At 48.6% G+C, this 25,951-nt stretch overlaps 1 protein-coding gene across 1 annotated transcript; it reads left to right on the forward strand.

Annotated features, from left to right (window-relative positions):
- Nucleotides 1–4,331: 4,331 nt before the first annotated feature.
- SOX8 (SRY-box transcription factor 8) lies at nucleotides 4,332–7,852 on the forward strand. Its single transcript, XM_042827998.1, has 3 exons — nucleotides 4,332–4,774; nucleotides 5,747–5,985; nucleotides 6,793–7,852. Exons 1-3 carry the CDS (start codon nucleotides 4,332–4,334, stop codon nucleotides 7,521–7,523), a joined length of 1,413 nt encoding a protein of 470 aa, XP_042683932.1. The 3' UTR covers nucleotides 7,524–7,852.
- Nucleotides 7,853–25,951: the final 18,099 nt, after the last annotated feature.

Below are 25,951 nucleotides of genomic sequence, written 5' to 3' on the forward strand. Positions count from 1 at the left end.
GAGCCACGAGTTCACATCTTCCACTGGGATATTAAAAATTAATAATCAAAAAGGCATTTGTCAGCGAGGGCTTTTTGATTTTCTTTTAGCAGAAATTCCTCTCCAGGCCAAACGCGGCATGTGAAGATTTTCACAGAGCGCTCTTTGAAATGAAACCTTCCTAAGAAGAGGTTCATTTCTTTACTGATATCTCCTGCCATGATGAAATCTAGAAAAGGACTTGGGATTCCCATGCACTCCTCTCCATGTGCCTTTTCAGCAAGGGAAGGTCAGTGCAGCCCTGCCTGGCACAGGTGTGCTGAGTTTCTTCATCTCACCAGGTAAATGTTCATGGGTTGGAAAGGGGCTGCCAGGAGACACATTCCTGCATTACGTTTATCCTGCAGCTGTCCAGAAAAAGAAGGGATGCATGAGCTCAGAGCCCCATTAACGCAATAAAAACTAATATTAAACTAATATTTAAGCCCTCTTTCTTCACCCTGCTCTCAGCAAGCTGCAGCAGCTGTGCAATGAGTGCAGGTTTGCTTCCAATCATTGTGATGCAAGCCCCGAGCCCCAGCTCTTCGCAGTCCGTGGAAATGTCTCTAATAATGGGCTCTGGATGAGGCTGTAACAATACAGACTTGTTCTTGCTGCAGTGGGAGCACTGTGTCTGGAACGCAGGAACTCTGATGGGAGCACACGGTTGTTTTCCACTCCTGCTGTGCAGGTGACACTGAGAATTTTGAGAGCAAAGCTAAGTCTGGTGGTGGGAGCTGTGGAAATAAATGCTGGGGACCGAATACTCCAAGCGTTAAGTAAAATTTGCAAAAAACTTCTGTCCATTTTCATCCTCAAAATGGATCCAACTCCTTAGGTTTCCAAACTGTCCAAAGCAGCATGGCTCACTCATGTGCATGGATGACAGATTTCAGACCACAACTGATCAAGCAAGCAGCTGAGCGATGTAAATCCAGTGTTAGATTTGTACGAGCAGACAGCGGTCTGTGCTGGAGCCTTTGCAAGCACTGTAGGATTGGACCCAATACTATGGTTCATTCTGAGAGCAAATCTTCTCTTCTGCTGCTGTTTTAATTGAAATTAACTGAAAGCTACAGCCCATCTTCTCCTCCCTGTTAGAAATCAGTAGCTGTACTGAAAATGACTGAATTTTGTTTTGCAGAAATCCCTGAGCTGCCTCTGAAATGCCGTATCCTCTGGGCAGAGCATTAATCCTGCAGATGTCAGAGGCTTATTTTAACACGATGCATAGGTTACTCTTATCTGATTAGGGATTGTTTTTTCTTCTCCCTGTAATGTTCTTTTTATTTGCTCTTCAAAATTCCCATGTAAAGTCTGCTCGCAGTTCAAAGGTAGCCAATTTTTGAAAAATGATAACCTCACCACTCGATCAGATTAAACCACAGAGCCCACTTTTGGCTGCAACCCCCCAGCGAGGGAATGAGTGCTGCAGAGCATTTCCCATTGTGTGTTCTTGTACGCTCTGAAAACGCATATGAAAATAACTCCCCTCTTTGATGCTGAGATGAAATGTCCCTTCCCCAGTGTTCACGGGGCACTGACAGCCCTGCAGCCAGGACACTGCCATGCAGGACCAGGAGATGTGCTGCAGAGGAACCAGGACTGGGGTCAGAGTTCCTCCACCCCGCAGTGACTCTGAGAGTTCCCAGAGACAAGTGACAGTGTGATGGAGCCAGACACACAGATGTGGGATTTACTACTTGATCCCGAGCAACACTGGTGTGAGCTGGCCAGGAACTTTATCAGTATCAGACTTCTCAAAAAATGAAGAAACACTGCCAATATTGGCAGGTGCCTGACGGAGTCCTGCTGTAGCCACCCTGTCAATAAAAGCTTATTTATCCCTCCCAAATCATCCCTAAACCTGCCCTGTTCAGCACACTGTTTAAGCCTCCACTGGATTACGTGAACCTCAGTGCTCCCCAAAGCAGACTGTGCAGTCTGTTTCTCCTTTGGCATCTGAGGCTTGGTTTAATAGGCATGGTTGAGGAAGTAACCCCTTTCTTCTGATAAAGGCCAAAGGGTATCAACCAGGATATGGCATGAACCAGGCAAACAAAATCACCAAGGAAGAAACACGTTCTTCTACAGAAGTGGAACTGCAGCGTGACTGTACCTGCCCCTTGTCTCAGCCCCTGGTGCCCTTCCCTTTCAGATGTCTGTGCTCCTCCCAGCCAGCTGATAGCCCAGATAAAACAACACATGGTGTGGAATCACCGCAGGACCCATCCTGCAGCTCCATCCTTTGCCCATCCCTGGGCAAACATCCTCAACTCTTCGTCACACCAAATACGGACCTGCAAGATCCCCAAAGCAGGTGTGAGGAAACATGCCCTGCCCATCCCTGGCTCTCCCCTTCTCCTACCCATCTCCAGAATAAGAGGCAGCGGTTCCTGATGTTCTCCTCCTATCTGCTTTTGCATGCGGGCCAGGAGGTGCATCTCACTGCCCCAGGCAGCACTGGGGAGCCAGGCAGGACAGCAGGATGTGAATGAGGAGAAAAGCAGCATCACTGATCTCACATTCCTCAGGGCTGCAGGATGACCTGGGCCTGAGGGCAGCAATGAGGGAAGCACAGCTCTAGTTGCCATTCCTCACCCCACAGAGCCCTCTCAACCCTACAGTGACAATGGGATCTTCCCAGGGAGGCACTGCCAGGAGAGGCTGACTGCAATCAGGGACTGAAAGCAGTGATTATTTCTTTGGCTCAGCTGCCATTCATTCAAAGAACGAAATACAATTTACCTGACTCACAGAAACACCATGCAACAAATTTAGTAGGGAGCCACAAGACCCCACAGTGACCGGCATCATTTCTCAGCTGACATAAAGAGCTCTGCTGAGTGTCCCACAGCACTGCTAAACCCACAGCACTGCTAAACCCACAGCCCCAAGAGCTTTGGAGTAGGAAGAGACGTTCCCTCACCCCTCGCTCACACGGTTACCCTACAGATGGTGTTGGGAGGCTTTAAGACAGCGTTATTTTAAGCGATGCTTTGTGGATTTACATTTAAAAATCTTTGACTAAAGGTAATTCATTTTGCAGCTCTGGAAATGGAAAGCTGAAATCTTGAGAAATGACATTAGTAAGGAAATAAGAGAGTTTTTAAATAATACAAATTCCTGCTTTGCACTTCATTGAAATATACCCACTTTCCCATAGGACAGACGTGCACACCGTGGCACACACACACAAGTGAAAGCACTTTGAATTCAGAGCACACGCTTTATTTCAAGGTGAGAAAACATTGCAGGAAACAAACGATGCTCACAGCCACATATCGCTGCTATTGCCCATTGCTGGAGCACAAGTCTTATTTTTCCCTGTAAATCTTATACTTGATCCTATTTTTCCAGAGGGAAAGAGAAGCTGAGGAAGGAATAAAGCCGGAATTCGAAGCACTGCTTTCTTCCAGCCCCAATTACAGGGCTGGATTCCGCGGCTAATTAGAATCAAATGCTCCCAATGAGTTCTGGGGAAGCACGGCTCGCACTGAACTCGGCCCAGAGGCTGCGGGAGGAGCGGGGCGGCACCGGGCGGCTCGGGACGCACGGAGCACCGCGTTCCTCTCCTGGTAACCACCGACCGAACAGCTACAAAACAGGACAGGGAGCAAAAATTCAGTGCACCCCAACCGCACCGAGACCCCACTACCCCCAGAATAAAAGGACCTTTGCGCACAGCCGGGGCCTAATCACAGCCCCGACACCGGGAATCCCCATCAGCCCCAGCGGTACCGCACAGCGGAGCGTCCACGGCGCCTTACAGCCGCGCAGCACAGAGAACGGAGCGGGGAACCGAACCGCTCCGAGCGGCAGCGAAGACTCCGGGCGGGAACGCGGCGCGAGAGCAGAGCGGCCCCGCACAGCACGCACCGCCCCGTATGGAAATGAGCCCCGCCCTCTCCTCCAATCGGGAGCGGCGCTGGGGGCGGAGCCTCACTCCCGCGCCTTAAAGGCGCCCGTTGCCGGGGGCCGCGTTTTGCACTGGACGTGGAGCGCGGCAGCGGACGAAGGGAGCGGTGCGGGGCGCCGGGACTGCGGAGCGAGAGTTTGATTTTTTTTTTTTTTTTTTTTTTTTCTTTTTCTTTTTTGGCTGAGTTTGCTACCTTTGTGCCTTTTTCCTTTTCTTGAAATTGTATTCTGCTCAGTTTTTGTATTTTTATTTGTGTTTTGGTTTTTTTTCTCGCCTTCTGGGAGCCTGCGGAGGGCTGCACGGCACCGCTGCTCTTCTCGGGGCGGCTCAGCCCCGCGCCCCCTTTTCGCCTCCCCCGTCCTCTTCCCCATCCCGCCCCGCTCGCGGCCACCAAATGCTCAACATGACCGAGGAGCACGACAAGGCGCTGGAGGCTCCGTGCAGCCCCGCGGGCACCACCAGCTCCATGTCCCACGTGGACTCGGACTCCGACTCCCCGCTGTCCCCCGCCGGCTCCGAGGGCCTGGGCTGCGCGCCCGCGCCCGCCCCGCGCCCCCCCGGTGCCGCCCCGCTGGGCGCTAAGGTGGATGCGGCCGAGGTGGACGAGCGCTTCCCCGCCTGCATCCGCGACGCCGTCTCGCAGGTGCTGAAGGGCTACGATTGGAGCTTGGTGCCTATGCCCGTGCGCGGCAACGGGTCGCTCAAGGCGAAGCCGCACGTCAAGCGGCCCATGAACGCCTTCATGGTGTGGGCGCAGGCCGCCCGCAGGAAGCTGGCCGACCAATACCCGCACCTGCACAACGCCGAGCTCAGCAAGACGCTGGGCAAGCTCTGGCGGTGAGTCCGCACCGCGCATCTCCGCGCCGCCGGGGACGTTCCGGGGGCTTCGCTGCCGTTCGCGCAGCTTCGCATCTCTCTCACCGCTTCTTTCATGCTGTTTTTTCCCTTTCTCTTTAACATTTTCCCTTTCTTTAACTTCTTTTTCTCTGTCCGTCTTTGCCTGTGGAGCGGTTCTCAGAGCGCTTCGGACTCTTCAGCCCTTGCTCGTTCCTGCTCTTTCCAATGCTTCCTACACCCCCGAGAAATGCTGCTTATTTTCTTACTGCTTCTTTTACAATGTCTTTTTCTCATGTACTTTTTTTTTCTTTTTTGCTGGCTGGCTCGCTTGCTGCCTAACAATCTGTAAAACTAGACAAGCCGATTTTTAGCTATAATTTCGCTCTGCTTTCTTACTTCCCTTGCTATGAGCACCATTACCACAACTGATGCAAACTTTTCTTGCTGGGCCGTGTGCTGCAGCTGCACCAAACCCGCACTGCTGCTGCCTGTTTGGGCTCCTTGGCAGTGTACAAAGCAAGATTGGGGCTGGGGGAAGATTTAAGAGAAAGGATCCCATTGCTTTGCCTTTGGGAGTTCTTTGTGAGCACCACACAAAGCTGGACGTGGGCAGCACTGCGGGTCATGGTGGTGGGGTGGCATTTGTAGGGTGACTGTGGGAATTATATTTGGCAAAGGGATGAAAACTGGCATTTCTAAATGGGATGGGGGGGTATTTTGTCTGATTATCAATATCGGTAAGGATGTGCTTTTTTCTGCCTCTATAACTGATATTTTAACAGATTTTTGCAGTAGGGTTTTGTTTTTTTGCTGCTACGGCAAATTTGTATTGAACTCTTTGGTCATTGCAGTGCGGATGTGAGTCAGAAAATAAACTGAAAACGTATAAGGAAAAGACATTAATTTTGGATTTTTCTTTTTCCTCCTTATTTAAAAAAAAAAAAAAAAAAAAAAAAATCAATCCCAAACCAGTTTGTTAAGTGAAAATGAGAAACGTCCCTTTGTGGAAGAAGCTGAGCGGCTCAGGGTCCAGCACAAAAAGGATCACCCGGATTATAAATACCAGCCCCGGAGGAGGAAAAGTGTGAAAGCTGGGCAGAGCGACTCTGACTCCGGGGCTGAGCTCAGCCACCACGCCGGCACCCAGATCTACAAGGCAGACAGCGGGCTGGGGGGCATGGCTGATGGCCACCACCATGGCGAGCACACAGGTAAAGGGTCCTGGGGGGCTGAGAACTGCATGTTCTGGGGGTGTTGCTTTGTGACTTGAACCTGCCAGTGGGCACAAGGCTGTCTGCATGCTCAGAGCCTGTGCAGTGTGGGACTGAGGGGCATCCAGAAGCAGAGCCGTTGCTCTAAGAGCTGTGGTTTTTGTATCAGGTTGTGAGTGTGGCCATGCATTTAGTTACTAAATGCAACTGGAAATGCGTGAAGTGCAAAAAATGACTCGAATTTTGTGTCTAGAGAGGGGAATTAATTGTGACAGTACGGGTTAATAATGCATTGGTCACCTGAAGGGTGCCTGGGGGAGCGGTGCCCCCTGAAGCTCCCCGTTTCTCGCAGTGCTGTGAATTGGCACAGGGTACGTGTTGACAGATTCCAGGAGGATTGCGAACGTCCTGCGGCTGCAGGCGTGTCTGCGCTCTTGCCCAGCCTGGCTGGGACCCGGCCCCTTCCCTCATGGCTGGAACAGCATCCCTGCTCTGGGGGAGCCACGCTGGCCTCAGGCCATCTGTGTAGAGGGGTCCTTCTGCTGTGAGGGTGACCCTGCAGGGATGCAGCACTCATTGGGTTGTGCTTCTCGCTATGAACTGTTGGCTCTGTGAGCACTGTATCCCAAATTGAGGAAATAATGGGGAATGAGGGGAAACATCAGCCACCTCCAACACGGGGCTCTATTTTAAAGTTGCCCCTTCTCCTTTTGCATTACGGACGGGGAGAAACATGTGGTTCTCGGCTTCCTTGAGAGATGTTTTGTGGGTGCTCTCCTTAAAACTTTCCTGTCCCTTCGTCCCCAGGCCAGCCCCATGGGCCACCCACGCCACCCACAACCCCTAAAACCGACCTGCACCACGGCAGCAAGCAAGAGCTGAAGCACGAGGGCCGCCGCCTCGTGGAAAGCGGCCGCCAGAACATTGACTTCAGCAACGTGGACATCTCAGAGCTGAGCAGCGAGGTCATCAACAACATGGAGACCTTCGATGTGCACGAGTTTGACCAGTACCTGCCGCTCAATGGCCATACCGCCATGCCGGCTGACCACGGCCCCAGTGCTGGCTCCTACAGCACGTCCTACTCCCACTCGGCAGCAGGCGCCGGCGGGGCTGGCCAGGTGTGGACTCACAAGAGCCCGGCCTCGGCATCGCCATCGTCGGCTGATTCGGGCCAGCAAAGGCCGCACATCAAAACGGAGCAGCTGAGCCCCAGTCACTACAGCGACCAGTCCCACGGCTCCCCTGCACATTCCGACTACGGTTCCTACAGCACCCAGGCCTGTGCCACCACTGCCTCCACCGCCACAGCTGCCGCCTCCTTCTCCAGCTCCCAGTGCGACTACACGGACCTGCAGAGCTCCAACTACTACAACCCCTATCCCGGTTACCCCTCCAGCATCTATCAGTACCCCTACTTCCACTCCTCACGGCGTCCCTACGCGACACCCATCCTCAACGGCTTGTCCATCCCGCCGGCCCACAGCCCCACCGCTAACTGGGACCAGCCGGTCTACACAACCCTGACAAGGCCTTAAAAAGGATGCGTGGAGCCCCCCCAGGGCTTCCCCGACGTATGCACTAATGAAGGAACGAAGAGGAAGAACGTGGAGTGCCGCGATTGTTTCCCAAGTGCCTCCTGAGCCGCTGGGAACTCTGCTCGTTGCGACTGGGTGTCCCCTTGCTTTGAAACTCTCCAAAAGGACAGAGCTCTATTTTTCTTTAATTAATAAAATTAAAAATAAAAAAAAAAAAAAGAAGAGTTAAAAAAGAAATACTGAAAAGGACTGGTGATTCCTTTTGAATAAATGAAGGACAAAACCATTCGACTCCTCTGTGAGGACTGAACTTGCTCATTGTGGAAGCTGACAAGTGCAAAATGGGGTGGGGGGGGGGGGTGGGGGGAGAAAGGAAGAGACGTTGGAGACTTTCAGGGTCTGTTGCAATGTGGGAGACGGACCAACCTTGAGGGCAAGAACTCACCCGGACCAAGGCGTACGGAAAGCGAAACCCCAGCGATTCTGCGTAACAATCTTGTGGGAACAAGCGAGTGTGGTGGGACCAACCAATTACATGTCTGAAGTGTTTGTTTTGTAGTCGAGAGTTCTTCTAAGCAAGGTTTGGCTGTAATTAACATTTTGTTTTGGTTTTGTGATGCAGGTCTATTTATTTTTTTTTTTAAGTTAAATTTTTTCTTTTTTTTTTTTTTTTAATCTGTTAAATATGTATTTATGTTCTGTATTATTTTGTCTTTTAATTAATGAAGTAATTTTGTGCAGAAAAAAAAAAAGTAGAATTTTAAAAGATTTTTAAAGATGGGGTGGGGAGGGAGCATCAAAATAGTGGAGATGACACAATAAAATGGTGTTACGAGTCTATAGATACTCTTTGGTTTTCGGGTTCTTTTTGTTTTGAACCGCTCGAGGGAGGCTGAAGGCTGCAGCCTCGCACAGACCTGGTCATGAGCAGGGAGCTCCACTGGGAGCTGCAGCACGGGCAGCGCAGCGCTCAGGGGTGCTGCAGAAGCTGCTCCCTAAATTCGGAGGCTCACACGACCGGCCGGCAGCAGACAGCGCCGTGTTTTCCTGCCTACCTGCTTTCAGGCTCTAACATTGAACATTGAAGGCATTGCAAATAGTTGTACGCTTTCAGAACCAGGACTACTTTATAGGAAGATGTAATTTAATGAGGAATTATCAACTTCTGCTTTGATTTTTTTATTATTATTATTTTTTTTTTTTTACATTTTTTTGGCTTCTAGGGACCAGGTATCATCCATCAAGCTGTGAAACTAAAATCTTCTCCACTAAAAAAAATGTTTAGGTACTTAGTTTTAGACTAATATTTCATTGATATATTTCTACTTCTTCCATTGTATGCTGAGCATATAATAACCATCTATTTTATGATAACTTGTGCCTTTAAAAACTTTGTAAATCTAAAAACATGTTTCAGACGTTATCATCTTTTTACCTTTTCTACGTTTCCTACTCTTTTTCTAAAAATATTTTTTGCATATTTCCTTTTGGGAACGTGGGGGTGGGGGAAAAATACAGAAAACTCGTTTTTATGCAATCTATTTTTCTGTATAAAGTTTGAAAGACTTTGGCTGTTACTTATCTGTTCTCTTCACTAGCTTCTGACTAAGCAATGCTAACTTTTGTACAGATCAATTTGATAAAATTAAAAGTGGCTTTTTATCAAGTCTGTGTTATGTTTTCTTTCTCCTTGAGCCCATTGCTGTGGAACTTGGAATATTTCTGAAAGAGGCTATTCAGAATAAAACATTGACCGAGGCTTTCTGTTCCGCTGTTTCCTTTTTATCTTGTTTTGTTTTCTCCTTGTTGCTCCCTTTCCTTGTGTTTAAACTGTGCCTTACTGCAAGATTGCCTTTATTTTTTTATACTTCGTCAAGGAGTGTATTTCCATGCAAGTAATCCCAAGGATTTCATAGGATTTTGTTGAGACTGCTCACGTGAGAAAGGCTTTGCAAGGTCAGACTGCATGGTTTGAGCCGAGTTCATTCTGTTCTGCGCAGCACGTAGGAATTTTACAGTAACAGATTCTGTTTTCTGGTTAGTGAACCCATGTAAATACCTCTTAATTACGATAGCAACAAAATTATACATTACACATGGTGGTTTTTTTTTTAATCCAGCCATTAGAACAGTTACATTTGTGACTTTTTGGTTATATAGATGATGTTGCAGTTTGTTTTCAGCGGTTCAGACAAACGGGTGCAAAGTTCCCAGGCTGGGCCCAAACTGGGAGGAAGGAGCTGGGATTAGAAGTGCAGAGAAGCACGCACCGGGCCTGGTTGTGCTGCAATGCTGTGGAAAATGCTTGAGCATGAGGATAATAAATGTGATGACAATTAATGAAGCTTAAGAACATTGACGAAGTCTGAACAACAGAGTCCCACAGCAAATCTGCTTGCAGCCTCGCCAAGACCTATCGTGCCAGAGTGTCTGTAACTGGACACCATTTTCTCTGTGCTCGTTTACAAAACTTCTGGCAAAATGACTTTATTACACCGTAAGCCAAAGCTGCAGAGTAACTTTCAGAGCAGACTTTCTTTTCTCCTTTATCCTCCCTCCAGTTGCAATGTAAGCTTCAAGTCTCAGTATAGTTCGTGTGAGAAAAATTGATGCCTTTTGGCTTTGCCTGCTCTGTGCGCTGTTGCGGGACTTCCATTCCGAAGTGCCATGCTTGGGGAAGGAAAAAAGAGAGAGATGGGAATATAAGTGCTTATCTTTACAGTCCCCTTGATGTTTAATAGCAGAGCTCACAGTGACTTCACTGACGTCTGCATAACTCTGAGGCAGAGTCAAAATGTCTGCGTTGGGTAGCAGTGCACATCACTCAAAATACCGACGCTGAAAATTGTTGGCTGACACCCACTGCAAACCTATGGGGTAAAACTCAAAGACGTTACCAGATGGATGCTCACAGAGGTGACGGGCAGGGAAAGCTCCTTGCCCTGAGCAGTCTCAGTGACTCTGACTTCAGAGCGTGCTGGAAATCTCCCCATGTTCATTTCCCATGCTTAGTTTTGCGCTCACATGTCCAAGAACGCTGATCTGTGGTACAAGTTATATATGGAGAAGAGCATTTTGCTTTGAAATCTTTGCTGTTTGTACAAATGCGTTCTCATGCATTGTTCCTTTTTCCCGTGTGCTGTGTGGATGAAGCCCGCAGAACGAGACGTGATTTTCCCCGAGCTGAATTCCCGATGTGAATGGCTGCATTGTGTGCTCCCAGCCTGGGCTGGTGGCTCTGTGCTGGCGCGGATCTGGAATGTCTCTGCACAAGTCAATGAGATCAGGTGAAACCAAGGCCGGCTTTTGACCCCCGGCTGTCAACAAAAAAGGGTTCTCAAGATAATTACAGGAATATACAAGTGATAATAGTTCCTCTTCTATTTTGATGCAGGGAGTTATAGTTGTTGCTATTTATCTGGATTGCTCGGAAGGTGCTGTTTAGTAAGGAAGAGGAAATTAATTTTATAGCCCATATCCACATTGCTTCTATATGGAGGAAAAAGTCCCTTCCCATCCTCCTTATTGTAATTTTTCCTGGAGTTTTATACATTTTTGTTACACTTTTTTTACAGTTAGTTATTCGATTTATGGCAAAGAAATTCTTATATGGTGTCCCCCTGGCAGTGCTCAGCTTTAATAAACCTCATGTGGGGCCATCGCACTCCTTGCACTCCCCGGCTGCAGCCCACAGCTCTTCAAGAACAAGAGGAGCTCTCAGGGGTTTGTTTTTCCCCTTTTTTCTTCCATAGGGAGGGCTGAGCCCAGCTGCAGTGAAAAGCTGGGGAGATTTTGGAAGCAGGAAAGGGATGGAAGAGCCGAGGATGAGGATGAATCAGTTCCTGAGGGATGCTCCAGCATTTCCCTGCTTTCAGCCTTTGAGAGGCTCAGTTCAGCTCCAATTGATATCAGGTTCTTTTAAGCCTGCAGGCCGATCCGTAAGCAGGAACTCAGCAGCAGAAAGGCTCCAAGCTCCCGTTCCCGTGGAGTCCTGTGGAAGCAGGGACTTTTCCCACATAACTCCTAGCTCCACTCTTCCTTGGAGGCTCTGGATGATGCTTCTAGTGCTGTGTGAGCTGAGGAGAACCAAGTGGTTCCTGGGTCCTTCTGCTGCACCACTGCCAGCCGAACTGGACTGCCATCACCTTGAGAAGCCCTCGTGCCCCTTAGAGGCAGGAATTAGGGACAGCACCAAGCAGCCAAGCACAAGGCTCGGTGAGGGAAAGACATTTCTCAGATGAGTCAGCAGAAGCTGAAAATAATCCCCCAGAGCCCAAACCACAGCAAGCAGTGCTGATGACAGCTTGCTTCATCCTCCTGCCGCCCTGCAGCCGGGTTCCCATCCGCTCTGGGTTCCCATCGTGGGGGTGAGCACAGGTCACATCAGTGGGACTCTAGCCAGAGCTATGGTCTGAGTGGAAAGTAAATTCATTTTGTTTCAGAGCTGTGCTGCATGAGGATTGAAATGGAAGGCGATGCTTTCCGACAAAATCATGCAACCTGCTGAAAAAAAAGGAGTTTTAACAGAGCTCGAGGAACCCGCATCTTCTGCAGCCTGGGGCGCTGGGTCCTGCCCAGGAAGGATTTGGTGCTCAGGTGGCAGCAACCAGGGCTTGGAAGAGTGTCTGGGCGCTGCTGGTGACCCGTCAAGAGGTTCCCATATGGCTCCGGGCACAAGCAGACACGCTGTGTCACTGGCTTAACTGGAGTGTTGGTTTTGACCTGATTTAGTGAAGCCCGTGCAAAAAGCCCGTTGGACACACTTATTGAGGTCTAAAAGCCGCCTTCTTTCAGTTTATCTTAAACCAATTAGGAATGAAAAAACAAGCCGCTCCTAATCCAAACTCTGAGTGCCCCTCCTGCCTCCCACCACCCGCTGCCGGGGCCGTGTTGGTTTAGGGAAAGCGATGCAAAGCGCGGGTGGCTGCAGCACAGGTTGGGGAGCGCCTGCTCTGCGTCTCCCGGCCGCGCTGGCACCGGTTCCTTCCCCGTATTTGTTTGTAGATGTGAACGCAGGCAATATTGTGACTGTCAGAGACGTGATATTAAAACATTTACCCAAAATACCTCCGGCTGCCTTTCTCCTCCCCTCGCTCTTCTCCCTCCTCCTCCTCCTCTTTTTTTTTTTGTGCATCTGAATTCGCGACGTAGTGATGGAGTCCTTCACCCAGGAAAGGGTTAAGCGTTTTGAAAGGTCTTGTTTGAGGTAGAGTGAATTTTAACCACCACACACATAACGAATGCGAAACAGCCTGAATTGCTGGTGAGGAGCCAAGAGCACAAGAGAGGAGCTGCTGAATTTTAATGATTCATTATTGCATGGAAGGCCTTTGTCTTCCTTTATCCGGTGCACAATAAAAGAATTAATTGGACAGAAAATGGCAGGGCAAAGAACTGACAAGTCATTAAGGGGCTCTGAATGGCTGATTAGGTGCACATTGGGGGTGGAATTTCAACTGCACTGTTTCAGCAAGGGCTCCAGAATAATAATGGCATGGCACAGTTTATATTTTGTATGCAGTACCAGAAAGGCCTTTATGTCGGCATTGTGGTGCTATTTATTATGCTGTCTATTTAGCCATTGTTGGCATTGTGTTTGCAATAAGAATGCACAAACAAAGTTGAGATTTTTTTTTTTTTTCATTTAACTTCGCAAAGGCAAAATAATTGGGAATCAAAATCTCGCTCCGCGGATAGTTTTATTAATTTTTGTGTGTGTGTGTGTCCAGAAACGGCAGTAAATATTTAGACTTGAGAGAAGCAGCTCCCTTTGCAGAAAGGAGAGGAAGGAATGGGCTCCTCCTGCTCCTGCCGGCCGCGGCAGCCTCGTGCAGCTGCAGCGCTGGGTGCCCATCGCTGCCTGGGAAGGACACAGAGAAACATCCCACATACGGCTCCTTCGAGCCGGCTTCTGCCAAGGTTTCCTTCTTGTTGTTGATGTTAAGCAGTTGCCTGTGAGTTGTAATAAAAGCCACACACACAGAAGGGAGGGAAAGAATAAAAAAAAATCTTTCCAGGCACACCGGGTAGGTGTGATTTTGATGAGGAATGCGCTGGTTTTTTTAAGAAGAGGTTAGCAAATATTCAGCAGTTGAGTGTCAGCTGTGTTCACAGCTGGCTGAAAGTTTCATGGAGAAAAGGAACTTCACCAAAGATACGACACTGCTTTTCCTGAAAGTGAATTCATGGCAGCCTGATGAAAATTGAAAGCCGTCAGCTTCATGTAACCTCAACATTTTTACACATTGAAGATTACTTTTTTAATCTCTCTCAGAAGCTCACAGAGGATAACTCCACTTCTGGCAAGGTCCTTCCTGTCCTCAGGATCTGTCCCGCATTGGCGATGCTTTGATAAAGAGATGCTCACCCACCCTGCATCCTGCTCTCAGGCAGCGAGTGCCTCTCATGCTTGCAATGGGTTGGCATGGATAAACCACTGCTTCCCAAGCACAGAGGAGCAGAATCACTGATGTGCCTCTTTCAGCTCAGGGTCTGGCCCCTTCTCATGCTTCTCTCTCTGTTTTTTTCTCCTGGGTATAATGGGTTAATAATGGGTTAACTATATATATATATATTTGAAAAAGTGAGAGAGGATTTGGGTGTCAGGGAGATGGATGAGCTGCAATCTGAAACTTTTTAGGTAAGAATAAGTGAAAAGGAAAATGGGGTTATTACAAAAAATGCCATTCTCAGTAGAATACAGCCCTTCTGCAATAACATTTTAAGAGGTAGTTAGCAGCAATCTTCATTTGGGAAAGTAAAGGTGTACATGTCAAACAAAACTAATATTAAAAAAAAAAAAAAAAAAAGAAGAGGTGGGAAGGTAGCCTGTTCCACTGGAAATTGTGATGTTCCTCCTGAGGTTTCTGCTTCTTAATACTGCGAAAGTGGAGGAAAGATCTCTGCCATTTGCACTGTGGCTGGGAGGGAGGCAGAGGGGAAAGCTGCTCTCGGCTGATAGGGGCAGCTCTGCTGGTCACCAGATGGAGACGGGGATAGAGCTGAGCAAACCTGATGAGCAAACCCACATGGACAAGGTTTGGGCCGGAATCCAGATATCCTCAACATTTGGGAGAAATCAGATCTGCGGAGGAGGAGCTTGGAGCGACGTCTATCAGAATGAAGTCAGGTGAGGGTTTCAGAGCCAGATCCTGAACATCCCCAAAGATCCATGTGTTTGAGCCCTGGAATAGTTGGCTGAACTCCACGTCTGGTTATGGGATACAGAGAACTTAAAAATGTATCTAAAACACTTAACAAAATTCCCAGATGGAAGCAAGTTTGTTTTTTTGTAATGAAAATAACAAAACATCCGAGTAGTAGATGTTTGTGCTCTATTTCTGGAAATGCAGAGAATATGAACACCCCACCAAAAAATGCTAAAACAATCAGCCCTAAGTAAACATAGATGTTCGGATTTGCTTTAGAGTAGGAAGGAAGATAGAGATGTCTGCACTGGAGGAGAGCAAAGGTCTGTCTAAAAGTGCATCCTCTAAAGACACGCTCAGGTTTGCAAGGCAGAAGAGAACAAAACCCCCCTCAGAACACAGAAAAAAACAGCTTTTACACAGCAGCCCTTCCTCTCTGCCAGCCTCCAGCCATCAATAGAGGATGAGGCACTTTTGCTGCAGGAACGTTATGGCCAGAAGTGTAATTATCTGCACCTGAAGACCTCTCTCTGGAATGAAAGGAGTCCGTTAAAAGCAGGGAGTATAGTTGAGTTCCCAATCCCAAATGTCCTCAGTGGGCACAATTTTGTCCTGATTTCATGTTGGGGCCCTGTGTGCTCCTGGCGCTGATGTTGGTGACATTTGTCTCATCCCAGTGTGAAAAATGGACTATAAACATGCTTTAAAAGTCAGGGTTTCCTGGTTTCTGAGCAATAAATCCTGCTGTTTGGGCTGTGCTTTCCAAGTGATAAATTTCTAGATCTCTGGGAAAATACACTCTGGAGAAAGCAGACAATGCAGAAAAGCCCGCAGCATTGCCCAAAATGACATTTACATCTTGGATGGCAAAGCATCCCAGCCAGGACTGTTGTACAAATGCCTGTGGGGAGGAAGGATCGATGGCGTGGTGCAGGTCAGACTTCCCTGGGAAAACCAGGCAGAGATGGGGGCTGGGGCCACTGCATCCCAAACCTAGTGATGGTTCCTATTCCTGTCCAGGCTCAGGGCACCCCAGTCTCTGGGAACTGCCATTTCACAAGGCCATGACCTTGGTTCCGGGGCCACCTGGACCTAACCCCAGGATGCAGGTTTTGAGCCCTAAATGGCTCAAATGGCATCTTTTGGATTTTCCCTTTTGCCTAATTACAGGGATTTATTTTTATTACCACTATAGGCTTGTTCCAAAATCCAGTCGGCTCAGCGGAAGCCTTTCATGGGCTTTTGGATCAGACCTATGCACTTGGTGTAGTTTTTGCTATGACAAATTATCAATTATTTGCTGGTTCACATTTAATTATTAACAGAAGCTGCAGATTTGGAGATCCCTGTTGCCCTGAAATCAAAGACAGGGCTCCAGATTTCATTCCAGCTCCTGATGCAGTGGTGAATTCACAAAATGAGAGAAGTGAAACCATGTTGTGATGCTACACGTCCAGCCCTCTGTGTCTGGAGCTGAATAATCACAACATCAGACGTGCCGAGATGGATTTGGGCCAAAATTTCTGCAGTCCATCTCCAACTGAGAGCTTAGTGCACCTCTGTGTCCAACATCTGCTCTACCTGCACAGGAACGGTGCTCACTGTGCCTCTAATCACTTCAAACATCGCTGCTAAACACAGGGATTAGGAAGGATTTGAGGCATCTGTTCCCTTGTGGGCTGAGATTCATCTCTCTCAGGGTGTTTGACGAGGGCAAGAAATGAATGCTTTCAGCTTGGTTGAAATCCTTGAATGTTCTTGAGAAGTGCAGAAAATGAAGATACTGCTTATCCTGTTATTCTGGTGGGGTTTTTCTTGACTGGGACGTGTCCCATGCAGAAGCTCAGGGGGAGCATGGGAGCACCCCGCAGGGGAGGGATGCTGAACAGGCTCCAGGATGCTCTTTAGGGAGCAGAAACATTTTTATTCCTCTCACATGGATGAGTTATGCTGTGGACTTCATTGGAGTTTGCATTGCCTTTGGAAAGGGGTTTTGCTTTTCCTTTAAGCAGGCAAGAAGTGATTCTTAGGACACATCATCCTATCTGTACATCACACCATGAGCTCACCCCAGCCCAGAAATGCTCTTTTTGCCCAAACCCTGGAGCAGGGCACATAGGGACAATTTCCTCATAGCTTCTTCTTTTACAGTAGGGCACACAGAGAGAAAAATTCCTACAGCTTTGCCCTCACTGTGGGCTGCTGTCTGTTCTCAGGTAGGCTCAGGTCTGATTTAGTCTCAATGGAGCATGAGGAGGGACATGAGGAGGGACACAGAGTGCTGTGCTGCTGTGAGGCTGATGGTCAATGAGCACACCGTGCTTTCTCACGCTGACAATAAGCCATTGAGAAGTGAAGCACTAACTCGCTCTCTGAATGGAATGCCTGAGTATTCTCCTGAGCAGGAAATGCTCGTATACAGGGATTTCAGAAGAGACCAAGTTCTGGAATAAAATCTTCACCCTCGGGACACCTGTCCCTCCCTCAGAAATGTAATTCAGTGCCATTTCTGTAGGTGTAAAGCTCCATAGCGGCAGTTAATATATGCATACTTCTGGGTTCCCTCATTACCATTTCAGTTGGCTCGTTTACATAATAACACAGAACAGAAGATCATTTGCATAAAATTAAAAAAAAATCAAATAACTGAATGTTGCTTTTATTTTGAAAGGCGCAGAGAATGAGCCTGTGAAGTTATTTATATCCCCGAAAGTACCAAGCAGGCTAATCGGCAGGGAACCGTGCTTTCTGCACAAAATGGGACTTGACCACTTCAATTTATTCATGAAATATTAGCTCACTTAGTGGAGGAGTATTTTTAAGCAGCTGGGTTGGAGCTGACGGGAAATCCCCTCCCAGCTGCAGCGGGATCAGCGCGACGCGGAGCCAGACAAAAGTGAACTCCCCCAGCTCGGGTCCCTCACCGCACCTGAAGGGACTGGGGAATGAGGGCTCTCTCCTTGGTTACGGGTGGCAGAGCAGAAATATGCCTTTCTCTTCTGCACTTCTGCTTCATGGCCATTTACCTAAGCTGCGAGTTTCCACCCATCCCCTCCCCATTCTGTGATGCTCAAGCACCTTCAGCCAGGAGATGGAGCAAAGCTCCTTACTGACTTCCCAGGCTCCGCGTTGCATCTTCATATCTTCTCCTTCTCTTAGCTCAAGGGCTGAATGGGAGCATCTGTCCAGTCTGATGGGCTGCTACTGCAAGTGATGCAGCAACAGCAACCCGATTTCACAGCAAGCATTCCCCACCCAGGCAGGGGAAGCCGCGTGCCCGGCCAACAATAAGGCTGTGGGTTACATGCGGGAAGTGTGAGCCTGCCCGAGAAGCATAGCGTGTGCCAATTTGGTATTCAAGGCGTGTGCAAAATGGGCATATTTGCATGAGAAAGGATTGTTGGGAGAAATCTTAGGCCAAATCCTATTTTCATTTATGAGTCTCCAAACATGCAGTATCTCTAGAGACACCAGGGATGTTACTTAAATTTTGTACAAACATGATGAGAGTGGATCCTGGCTGAGAGTCGATGCTCTCCTGGACACTTAGCACCCAAAGCTCAGTAAGCACTGAGCTCTTTAGTACAGTATTCCTGGAGAAACCATCACCAAAATCAAACTATAACATCCTGCAGTATGCCAGCCCCTGCATTTTTAACAATGATGCAAATCCTTCTGCAGGTTATTGGGGTGAGCAGTGCGGAGCTTGGCAAGTTCCCAGAGCGCAGATGGCCTCTGGGCTGGAAACACAACCCCAAAGCACCTCCTCTATCTGCTCTTTGGAGACCAGCTCTGGGCTGTGGGAGTACTGGGACAGAGGGACAATGGGACAATGTTTGTGTTGGGATGTCCCCATTCCACAGCATGATGTCCTGAAACAAAGCGCTAGCACAGGCATGTGAGTGGCTGCCCTCTGCCCCCTGGTATGCCAAAAAGAATATGCATTGTTGGGTATGGGTGTGGTGGGTTTCAGCACACTGAGACTGCCAGACTTGGACTTCTGCCCAAAATATGCACATAGCCTTAATAATTGAGTTCCCCTTTTCTCATACTTTTCCACATACTCACCAAGGCTGAGGTGGTCCCTCTGTGTTGCTGGCAGTGCAGGCTTGTCCTGGGGCCTCATGGAGCCCTGTGGTAGATCACAACCATGGGTGACACTTTGAAATTCTGCTCTAAGAAGGCTGTAAGAGCTTGCACTGGGAAGGTAACACACAGCTTTGGGATGGGCACTCCTCTGATGTCCCATCCAAATTTGGCAGCCTGAGCACAATGTCTGTGGTATGTCTGCTCTCTCTTCCAGGTATCTACTCCTCCCATGGGAGAGCAGAAGACTGAAGAGGTCTCCAAACCAGGGGTAATTGGAGGAAACAGTAAACTCACTTTTCCTGGGAAAAGCCACATGTGGAGCAGCGCCCAGCACTGGGATGCTGAAAATTGGGGTACTTGAGGAAAAGGGAGGTATTGCTCCAGAGAGTCCCATAAACATCCTTATTGCAGAGTCAGTAAAGTCCAGTTATTTATGATGTTTGTGTCCTGTATTGAATAATCAGAAAGAAAAAGTTGTGGGATTTTTTTTTTTTTTTTCCAGATATTGCACAGGGAACTTTGTGAGAGGCTCCTGTCAGCACCCAGCAAGGATGCCCCTGTGCAGGTTTGTGCTGGATTGGCCTTTTCCAGGTGATGCATCTCAGACACAAATTGTGCTGGGGGAAATCCATAACAGAATTTCACAGCCCATTGTTTTAATAAATGTATGGAAAACACAGAATGAAATTGAATAGGACCTTTCCAATACACTAATATTTTGGAACACATAGATCATGCATGTGGGAATAGTCCTGGCCCAGAAACAAAGGGTATGACCCAAATAGCTCCAAGAGACAACTCTCTGAACACTGCTTGGAAGCTGCATTCAGTAACAGGCGATCCCTCGGAGCTGAGGAAGTGGGACATCCAGCCTGCTGAGACTCTGTTCTTGCTGTGCAGGCTTTCAGGGTCATTGGCAAGTGCTTCTCTGTGATACAGGGCAGATGCTGTGTCCACTAATGATGAGAAAAATAGCTATGAACACTGTTAATTGCCAGAATATAAGCTCACTTCTGCGTCTTCCAACTCCCTCTTCAGCAGAGGCTGTGGATGACACTGACTGGTTTTCTTTTCTTTATACACTCAACACAGCCATAGAGATGTCTGTGAGGCACCCAACACAACCTGGGGTGATGGGAGGATGTGCCCAACCTAGGGCCAGTGTTTTAGTGCAAAAAGCTGAGAGTGTGGCACAACCCCTTGTGCTGCCCAGGCCCTGCATTGAAGGCAATGCCCAGCCTCAGAGAGACATAGCTGAGCATTTGAGCAACGCCTGTGCTGCTGCTATTGGGAATGTACAGCTGAATTTGCAAGGGAAATCGTGTGTAAATAATCCTCATTACTGAAGAAGGCTGTCCCCTTACAGATCAAGTTCACTTGTTATTCTGATCAGTTGATAAGCCTCATTTGCATAATTTTTACTTTCTTCCACACTTCAGCTTTGCTATTACAGTTAGAGTGGGGTTTTATTACTCTTATTAATGTCATTACTGTGTGTGATCATCCTGGCTGGAGGTTCGCTGAATGTGCTCATGCATGCTGATGGCTGTGGGTGACCACATGTGGGCTCTGGGCTCTGGATGTAGGGCCAAACTCTTCCTCGTCTTGGTGCTGCCTGCAGCCCTTGGCACTCAGTTTGCAGCTCTGTAGCTCTGGAGGTGCCCTGTTCCTTTACTAGTGCAACAAGAGCTGTGCAGCTGGTTCTGTGGAAGCCCTTGGAGCCTTTCCTCGTTACCTGACTGCTCTTTAATGCGAAGGGGCTTTTTCTCCACTGTGATCATCTGCTTATTCTTTCCTCTGAGAAGGAATGATAGAGATAGCATTCAGTCATGAGCGTGGGTGAGATGAAGTGATTGCTGCCTCCCTTCCAGCTCTAGTCAGACTCAGGGATCTTCTGAAATCAGTTTTCCTCATAGCTTTCATTTACATCTTCAAGATTAACAAAGCTAAATTGTGTCAATTCCTACAGAGGAGAGAAAATACAGGCTGATGTTGCTGGCTCTGGTGCTGGATCATTCCTTGGATAAGAAGGCACCAGTGCCATATCCTTGCCCATGTTATTGTCCTCATTCTCTCCCACTTTCTCGCCCCCACCATCCCCAACTCAGCTGAGCATTGCTCCCTATTTGCACTGGCTGTGTCCTCATGGCTGAAGTATGGGCACAGTACAGGAGGAGACACGTGGATGAGAAGTAAAAGTGAGGGGCATGGATTTGCATCATTCGCTCCATATAGAAGCTGCTTGGAGCTGTACCAAGGCAGGAGGGAATGGTTTCACAGCTCTCTTGGTGGATATAAATGCTTGCTATTGGGCCCACAAAGGGATATCTGTGTGTAAATTTTGGAGGATGAGGCCCTTAAAGCTCTGCCTTTTCAACCTTTTAAAATCCTGTTCCTCCTTGTGCAAACACAGCAGCATCTGCTGCAAGCTAGATGGCCACTTTTTATCTATTAATTACTATTAATTACACACACAGCCTCTATGAAACTACCTGTACTTCTGCTCTTTCCTCTCATAGCAGCGCCCTGGGTCCCTCCACTCTGGGTTGGGCTGAGGCTGTGGTGCACATGAGGCCTATGGGTACCCAGAGGTCGTGGCCGCCTGAGGCCCACTGCCACCCTTAGGCCACGGCCACTCGAGGCCTGCTGCTGTCTGAGGCTTGTGGCCGTGCCACCAGAGGCCTGCAGTAGCTGGAGGCTGGGCTGTGGAGCCCAAAGGCTGCGGTTGCCTTGCAGGTATCTCTGTGGCTCCTCCTGAAGGAGAGCCCCGTGCAGCCGTGGTGTGAAAGTGTTGCTGCTGTGTGTTTGCATGCGGCCGCCAGGCAGGTCTCTGGGCAGGATGCAGGGCTGGGCTCCCACCTGTGGGATTCAGAACCTCATTTACCCTCCTGCCCCAGGCGTGCGTCCTCTGCCCGACTCCCTGACCAAGGCAGTGTGGCCATGGTAACATATGTATCCCCCTGCTTCCTGCTCAGCACTGCGGCCTGGGCACAGAGCCGGCTCTAAGGGTGCTGCCTGAGAGGTGACTGTTCTCTGCCAAGGCACAGTCCTTTCATCTGGGACAAATATTTCATATTTTGTTCTGTTTTTCTGTGAGGCAGGCAGCTGTAACTAGAAGAAAAAGGGATGCAGCTCAGGGGCAGAGCAGCTCCCAGAGGGCCAAAGGCCCCAGACCCGCTCTCAACTGGGGCTGAAGGTTGGGACATCAGCCGGCACCAGGGCCGTGGTGTCCATTCACCCATGGGAGAAGCTTGCTGTGCATTTAGGTGTCCACCACAGAGCTTTAAGTGTGACAGATTTCCTCCACTTCCTGGGGACAGACATGACAGACACTTACTGTTTGCATCTGTTTCTCCAAGTGAATCACATCCTTGGGCTCCAAAATAGCTGTGGAAATTTCTCCCTAGGGACTAAGTCACCCCAGAGAGGAGACAGGAAAACAACAAGCTAAATATTAAGTGTATGCTTTAGCCCAAAGGCAGTACTCAGGGTAACACATTTCCCCCATATACCCACCTATCATGGAATGAATGAAGTTATTTCCAGACATCCTCAGCAAACACAAGCCTACTCAGTAGTTAATTTTTCCCCCTAAACTTCTTAAGTCTTCTCAGTTGAAGGAGATGGACTTAATAGGTATGTAGACTGGTTTAAAGGACTGCGTTTCCCTTAATGAAGTGAATTTAAATAGTGAATTATTATTAGGTATGTTACTGATTACTTCAGGGCACCATGTATCCTGACTTACCAGCCACATACCTACAGTATCTTTCCCCCTGAGCACCCCAGAGCTCACTGCCCACTGTGAATCCAGCTCAACAGGTCTGAAGATCAGCAGAACTCCTCTCCATCTCATGAATGCCGGAATGTATGAATTCCAGCTTCCTCCAAGATGCTTCTTGAGTCTTTGTTGGGAAAGGGTTGAACCCAATCCCTACCAAGCAGCAGGGACTTCACATGGGAGGAAATATGAAGAAGGCACTGGTCAGAACACCAACCTCATCATATTCCAGTGACGTCAGATGCTAAGTCTTTTCTCGTAAAAACAATTTTGTGACATTCAGAAAATTTGAAGCAGCTTCCCCCAGTATCTGCATCTGTGGCTGGACAAACTCGCAGCTAGGCTAACACATCACCCCTGCCACCACCCCCCGTACAAGTCTCTCTGTCCCTCCTGCCACACAACATTTAGCACAGTGGACTCCCCTGTGCCAGTGTATCTGGAGGGGACATGGCCTCTCCCAGCCCCTTGGCTGCCTCCAGCACACGGCAGGGCTGCACACTGGTGTGCGAGCTCAATCTGTGCTCTGTTTTGGGAATACCTACATTTTATTCACACTGATCCCAGAAACCATCAGTTTGCTACGGACTTTCCCCAGGAGAGCATCGGCTTCAAGTCCCTGTTTCTCACTGAGAGCATACGGGGCCATCAGAGTTTTCCTGAATTCTTTCTTTCTGGACGCCCTTTTTCTCTTAGGTGACATTAATGGAGCACTTTGTCACTCCACCCCACTTTAATTATTTCCTCTGGAACATTTTGTGTTCAATAAACTAGTGTGCTCCCAATGTGAGGTGAATCTCCTGCAAAGAGAGTGAAAAAAAACCAATCCCGTCCTCAGCAGACTGCGCGCTTGTCGCCAGCGCCTGCCACCCTAATTACGCTGTGGAAGAATGCGCACATGGCAGAGGTCCCTGAACATTTCAGGCAGGATATTGCCTTCTCCTGGATGCAGCCTCTTTCTCTGCTGCAATAACATTTGCTATAATAAGCCGTGACTCCATTTCGGAGAAGGTGTGAGCACAGCGTAGACATTTTGGCCAGGCTGTTTTCTTGCATGCTGCGGGGCTGTAGACCTATCTCCTTGATGACACTGACCTGGAGTATTTATGGGGCTCTCCATAGGAACAGCCCTGTAATAGGGTGGTGTTTTGGGGGAAACATGGCCCTGAGGTTTCTATGGAAGGTGTTGTTCTCCTGCCTCCACCCATGGGGCTGGACAGCCAAGATGGCTCCAGGCAGCTGCTGGGGCTGCAAACCATCCCTTTGTCTCTAGCAGCCGTGCCAGAGCTTGGGCAGATGCCTCGTCCTCTGCCAGACACCAGCCCAGCCTCCTCCTCCAGCATTCTCCTCCTGCCTGTTCTGTCCCACTTTGGCATCTGGGCTGGCTCTGCAGGACTGCAATTCTCCTTCCTTTGCAAAGCTGCTCCTCTCCCTGCAAGGCTGTCCAGAACCTTCTGGCTGTCATCCTTGTCCCCACAGCTCCAGTCAAGTCATGGGCACTAGAGGAGAGCAGCTGTCTGGAAGGCTTGGGAGCTGGAGCGCTGGAATGGTTTGCATGGATAGGCTTAGTCTATATGGGGGAAAGTTCATTGGGTTTGTAGAGCTAAAGTGTGGAATTAAGTTGGATCACCTTTGGGGCCATGAGATAACTTGGATTTTTTATGTACTGAACCCAAAAGTGAGTGCTGTATCCATCTGAAGAGGATGAGTCCATCAGTATTTCATGGGGTGTTAAAAAGCAACAAACATTTCTTGCTAGTACCTATTCTCAGTCTGTGCTTTATACAGTTTCAGTTTCTGGACTTTGGTCATTCCATGCTGGACCCTGATTGGTTTTGTAGGCAAGATCCTGCTCCCACCCTGCATTTTGGTTGTGGGGGTACATTTTTGCCCAACTTTCTCAGACCCCTTCGTTGTCCTTTGGTTACTTTACCTGAATTTACTGGGATAGCTGTCAGCTCCCAGCTGATGTGGGGTAGATGGGTTGCTACTATTCCAGCTTCAGGGAGCAAAGCACAATTTCAGGAGGAAATGTAGCATGTGCTGCCATCCCATCACTGTCCAAACTTCTCCAGAGCGAGAGCGCTGCTGTCCCTGCACTCTTCCTGCCCCAGTGCTTCTTCTTCATCAAACAAAAAGCTTTCATAGGCAGATGAGGTCCAGATGCTGTCTGGGAACAGTGTAAGAAGCTCTTTAAGCGCTCTTGATTTACACAAAAAATCAGGTGAGAAAAAGCTGTTCCAAAGGGGACTCAGTACCAAACTGCAGGAAAGGCTCCTGTGGACCCCTGCGAGCCTTGGGTCAGGCTCTGTTTTCGGGACCCATAAATAGAAGCCGAGTCACTCAAATAATCGGGACCTGTAAGAGCCATTCATAGCTGCAAATTAACAGCTACCACCAGGCCCATCTGTGCACGCCCAAGCCCGGGTCGGATTCCTGCTCCCTCTGTTTAACCTGATGACCATAATTACACACTCATTTATACACCCAGCGGCACCTGAATGCTTTACAAGACAAACACCTAATCCCGCGTGGAAATTATAGCCACATAATATCTCTTTTCATTATTTGCTGAGGTGTTGAGTCTGATTACAGCACACACTGTTTGCTTTGTACCAGGGCAAAGCCCCTGTAATTTCTCTGCAAGTCAACATCATTCCAGCAAGGAGGCTGAAAATCTACAGGCTACTGTGCAAACGAGCTAGCAAATATTAATCCACAGTAAATGATCTGGGAGGTGGAGGCAGGGAAGGGGCAAGCAAGGTTATTTATGTCACCCCAGAGATTAATAATACCAAATTAAAAAAAAAAAAAAGAAGAAGATGAGGAGGACAAGGGGTGTGAAGCATTCCTGATGCTGTCCCTGCTCCCTGGAGTAGGTTCTGCAGTGCTTTCCTGGGGACTGCTAGAGGGGAGAGACCTTGTCCTGACGTGTCTTGGAGAAGGTTACTTGAGATCTCTTTGACTCACTTTCCCCATCTTTAAATCTGGAATGTCAATGCTTTTTACTTCCTCAGGGCAGTGGGTGAGAGGAACGGATCCTCAGTGCCACAGCTACAAGGGGCACAAGGTGTATTTAGACCAAGGAGGAGCATCTTTTTAAAGTGCTGTTTTCACAATGAAAGGGGTGGGAGGACCATGACATGTGGGAGAGCATGGACCCTTTCCTCTTTATCAGGACAGCAACAATCACTGTGGTGAGCTCCCTTTGCTGCACTTTTGCTCATATGAGGTGACAGGGAAACCTCATGGCTCTCTGTAACCCCCCCCAAAAAATCCACTTTCCCATCTCTGCATGGTGCAGCTTCCACCTCCCCAGTGCCCTGTTCATGATCTGCACTGCAGGCAGTCCTCAACAAGCCTGAACCCCTCCTTCCCCAGCCTTGCACCCCCAGAACTGGGGAGATGGA

The sequence above is a fragment of the Centrocercus urophasianus genome, unplaced genomic scaffold (assembly GCF_019232065.1).
Source record: "Centrocercus urophasianus isolate 14NV4802_14NV808 unplaced genomic scaffold, USGS_Curo_1.0 seq_29, whole genome shotgun sequence".
In the NCBI taxonomy this organism is placed as follows: domain Eukaryota; kingdom Metazoa; phylum Chordata; class Aves; order Galliformes; family Phasianidae; genus Centrocercus; species Centrocercus urophasianus.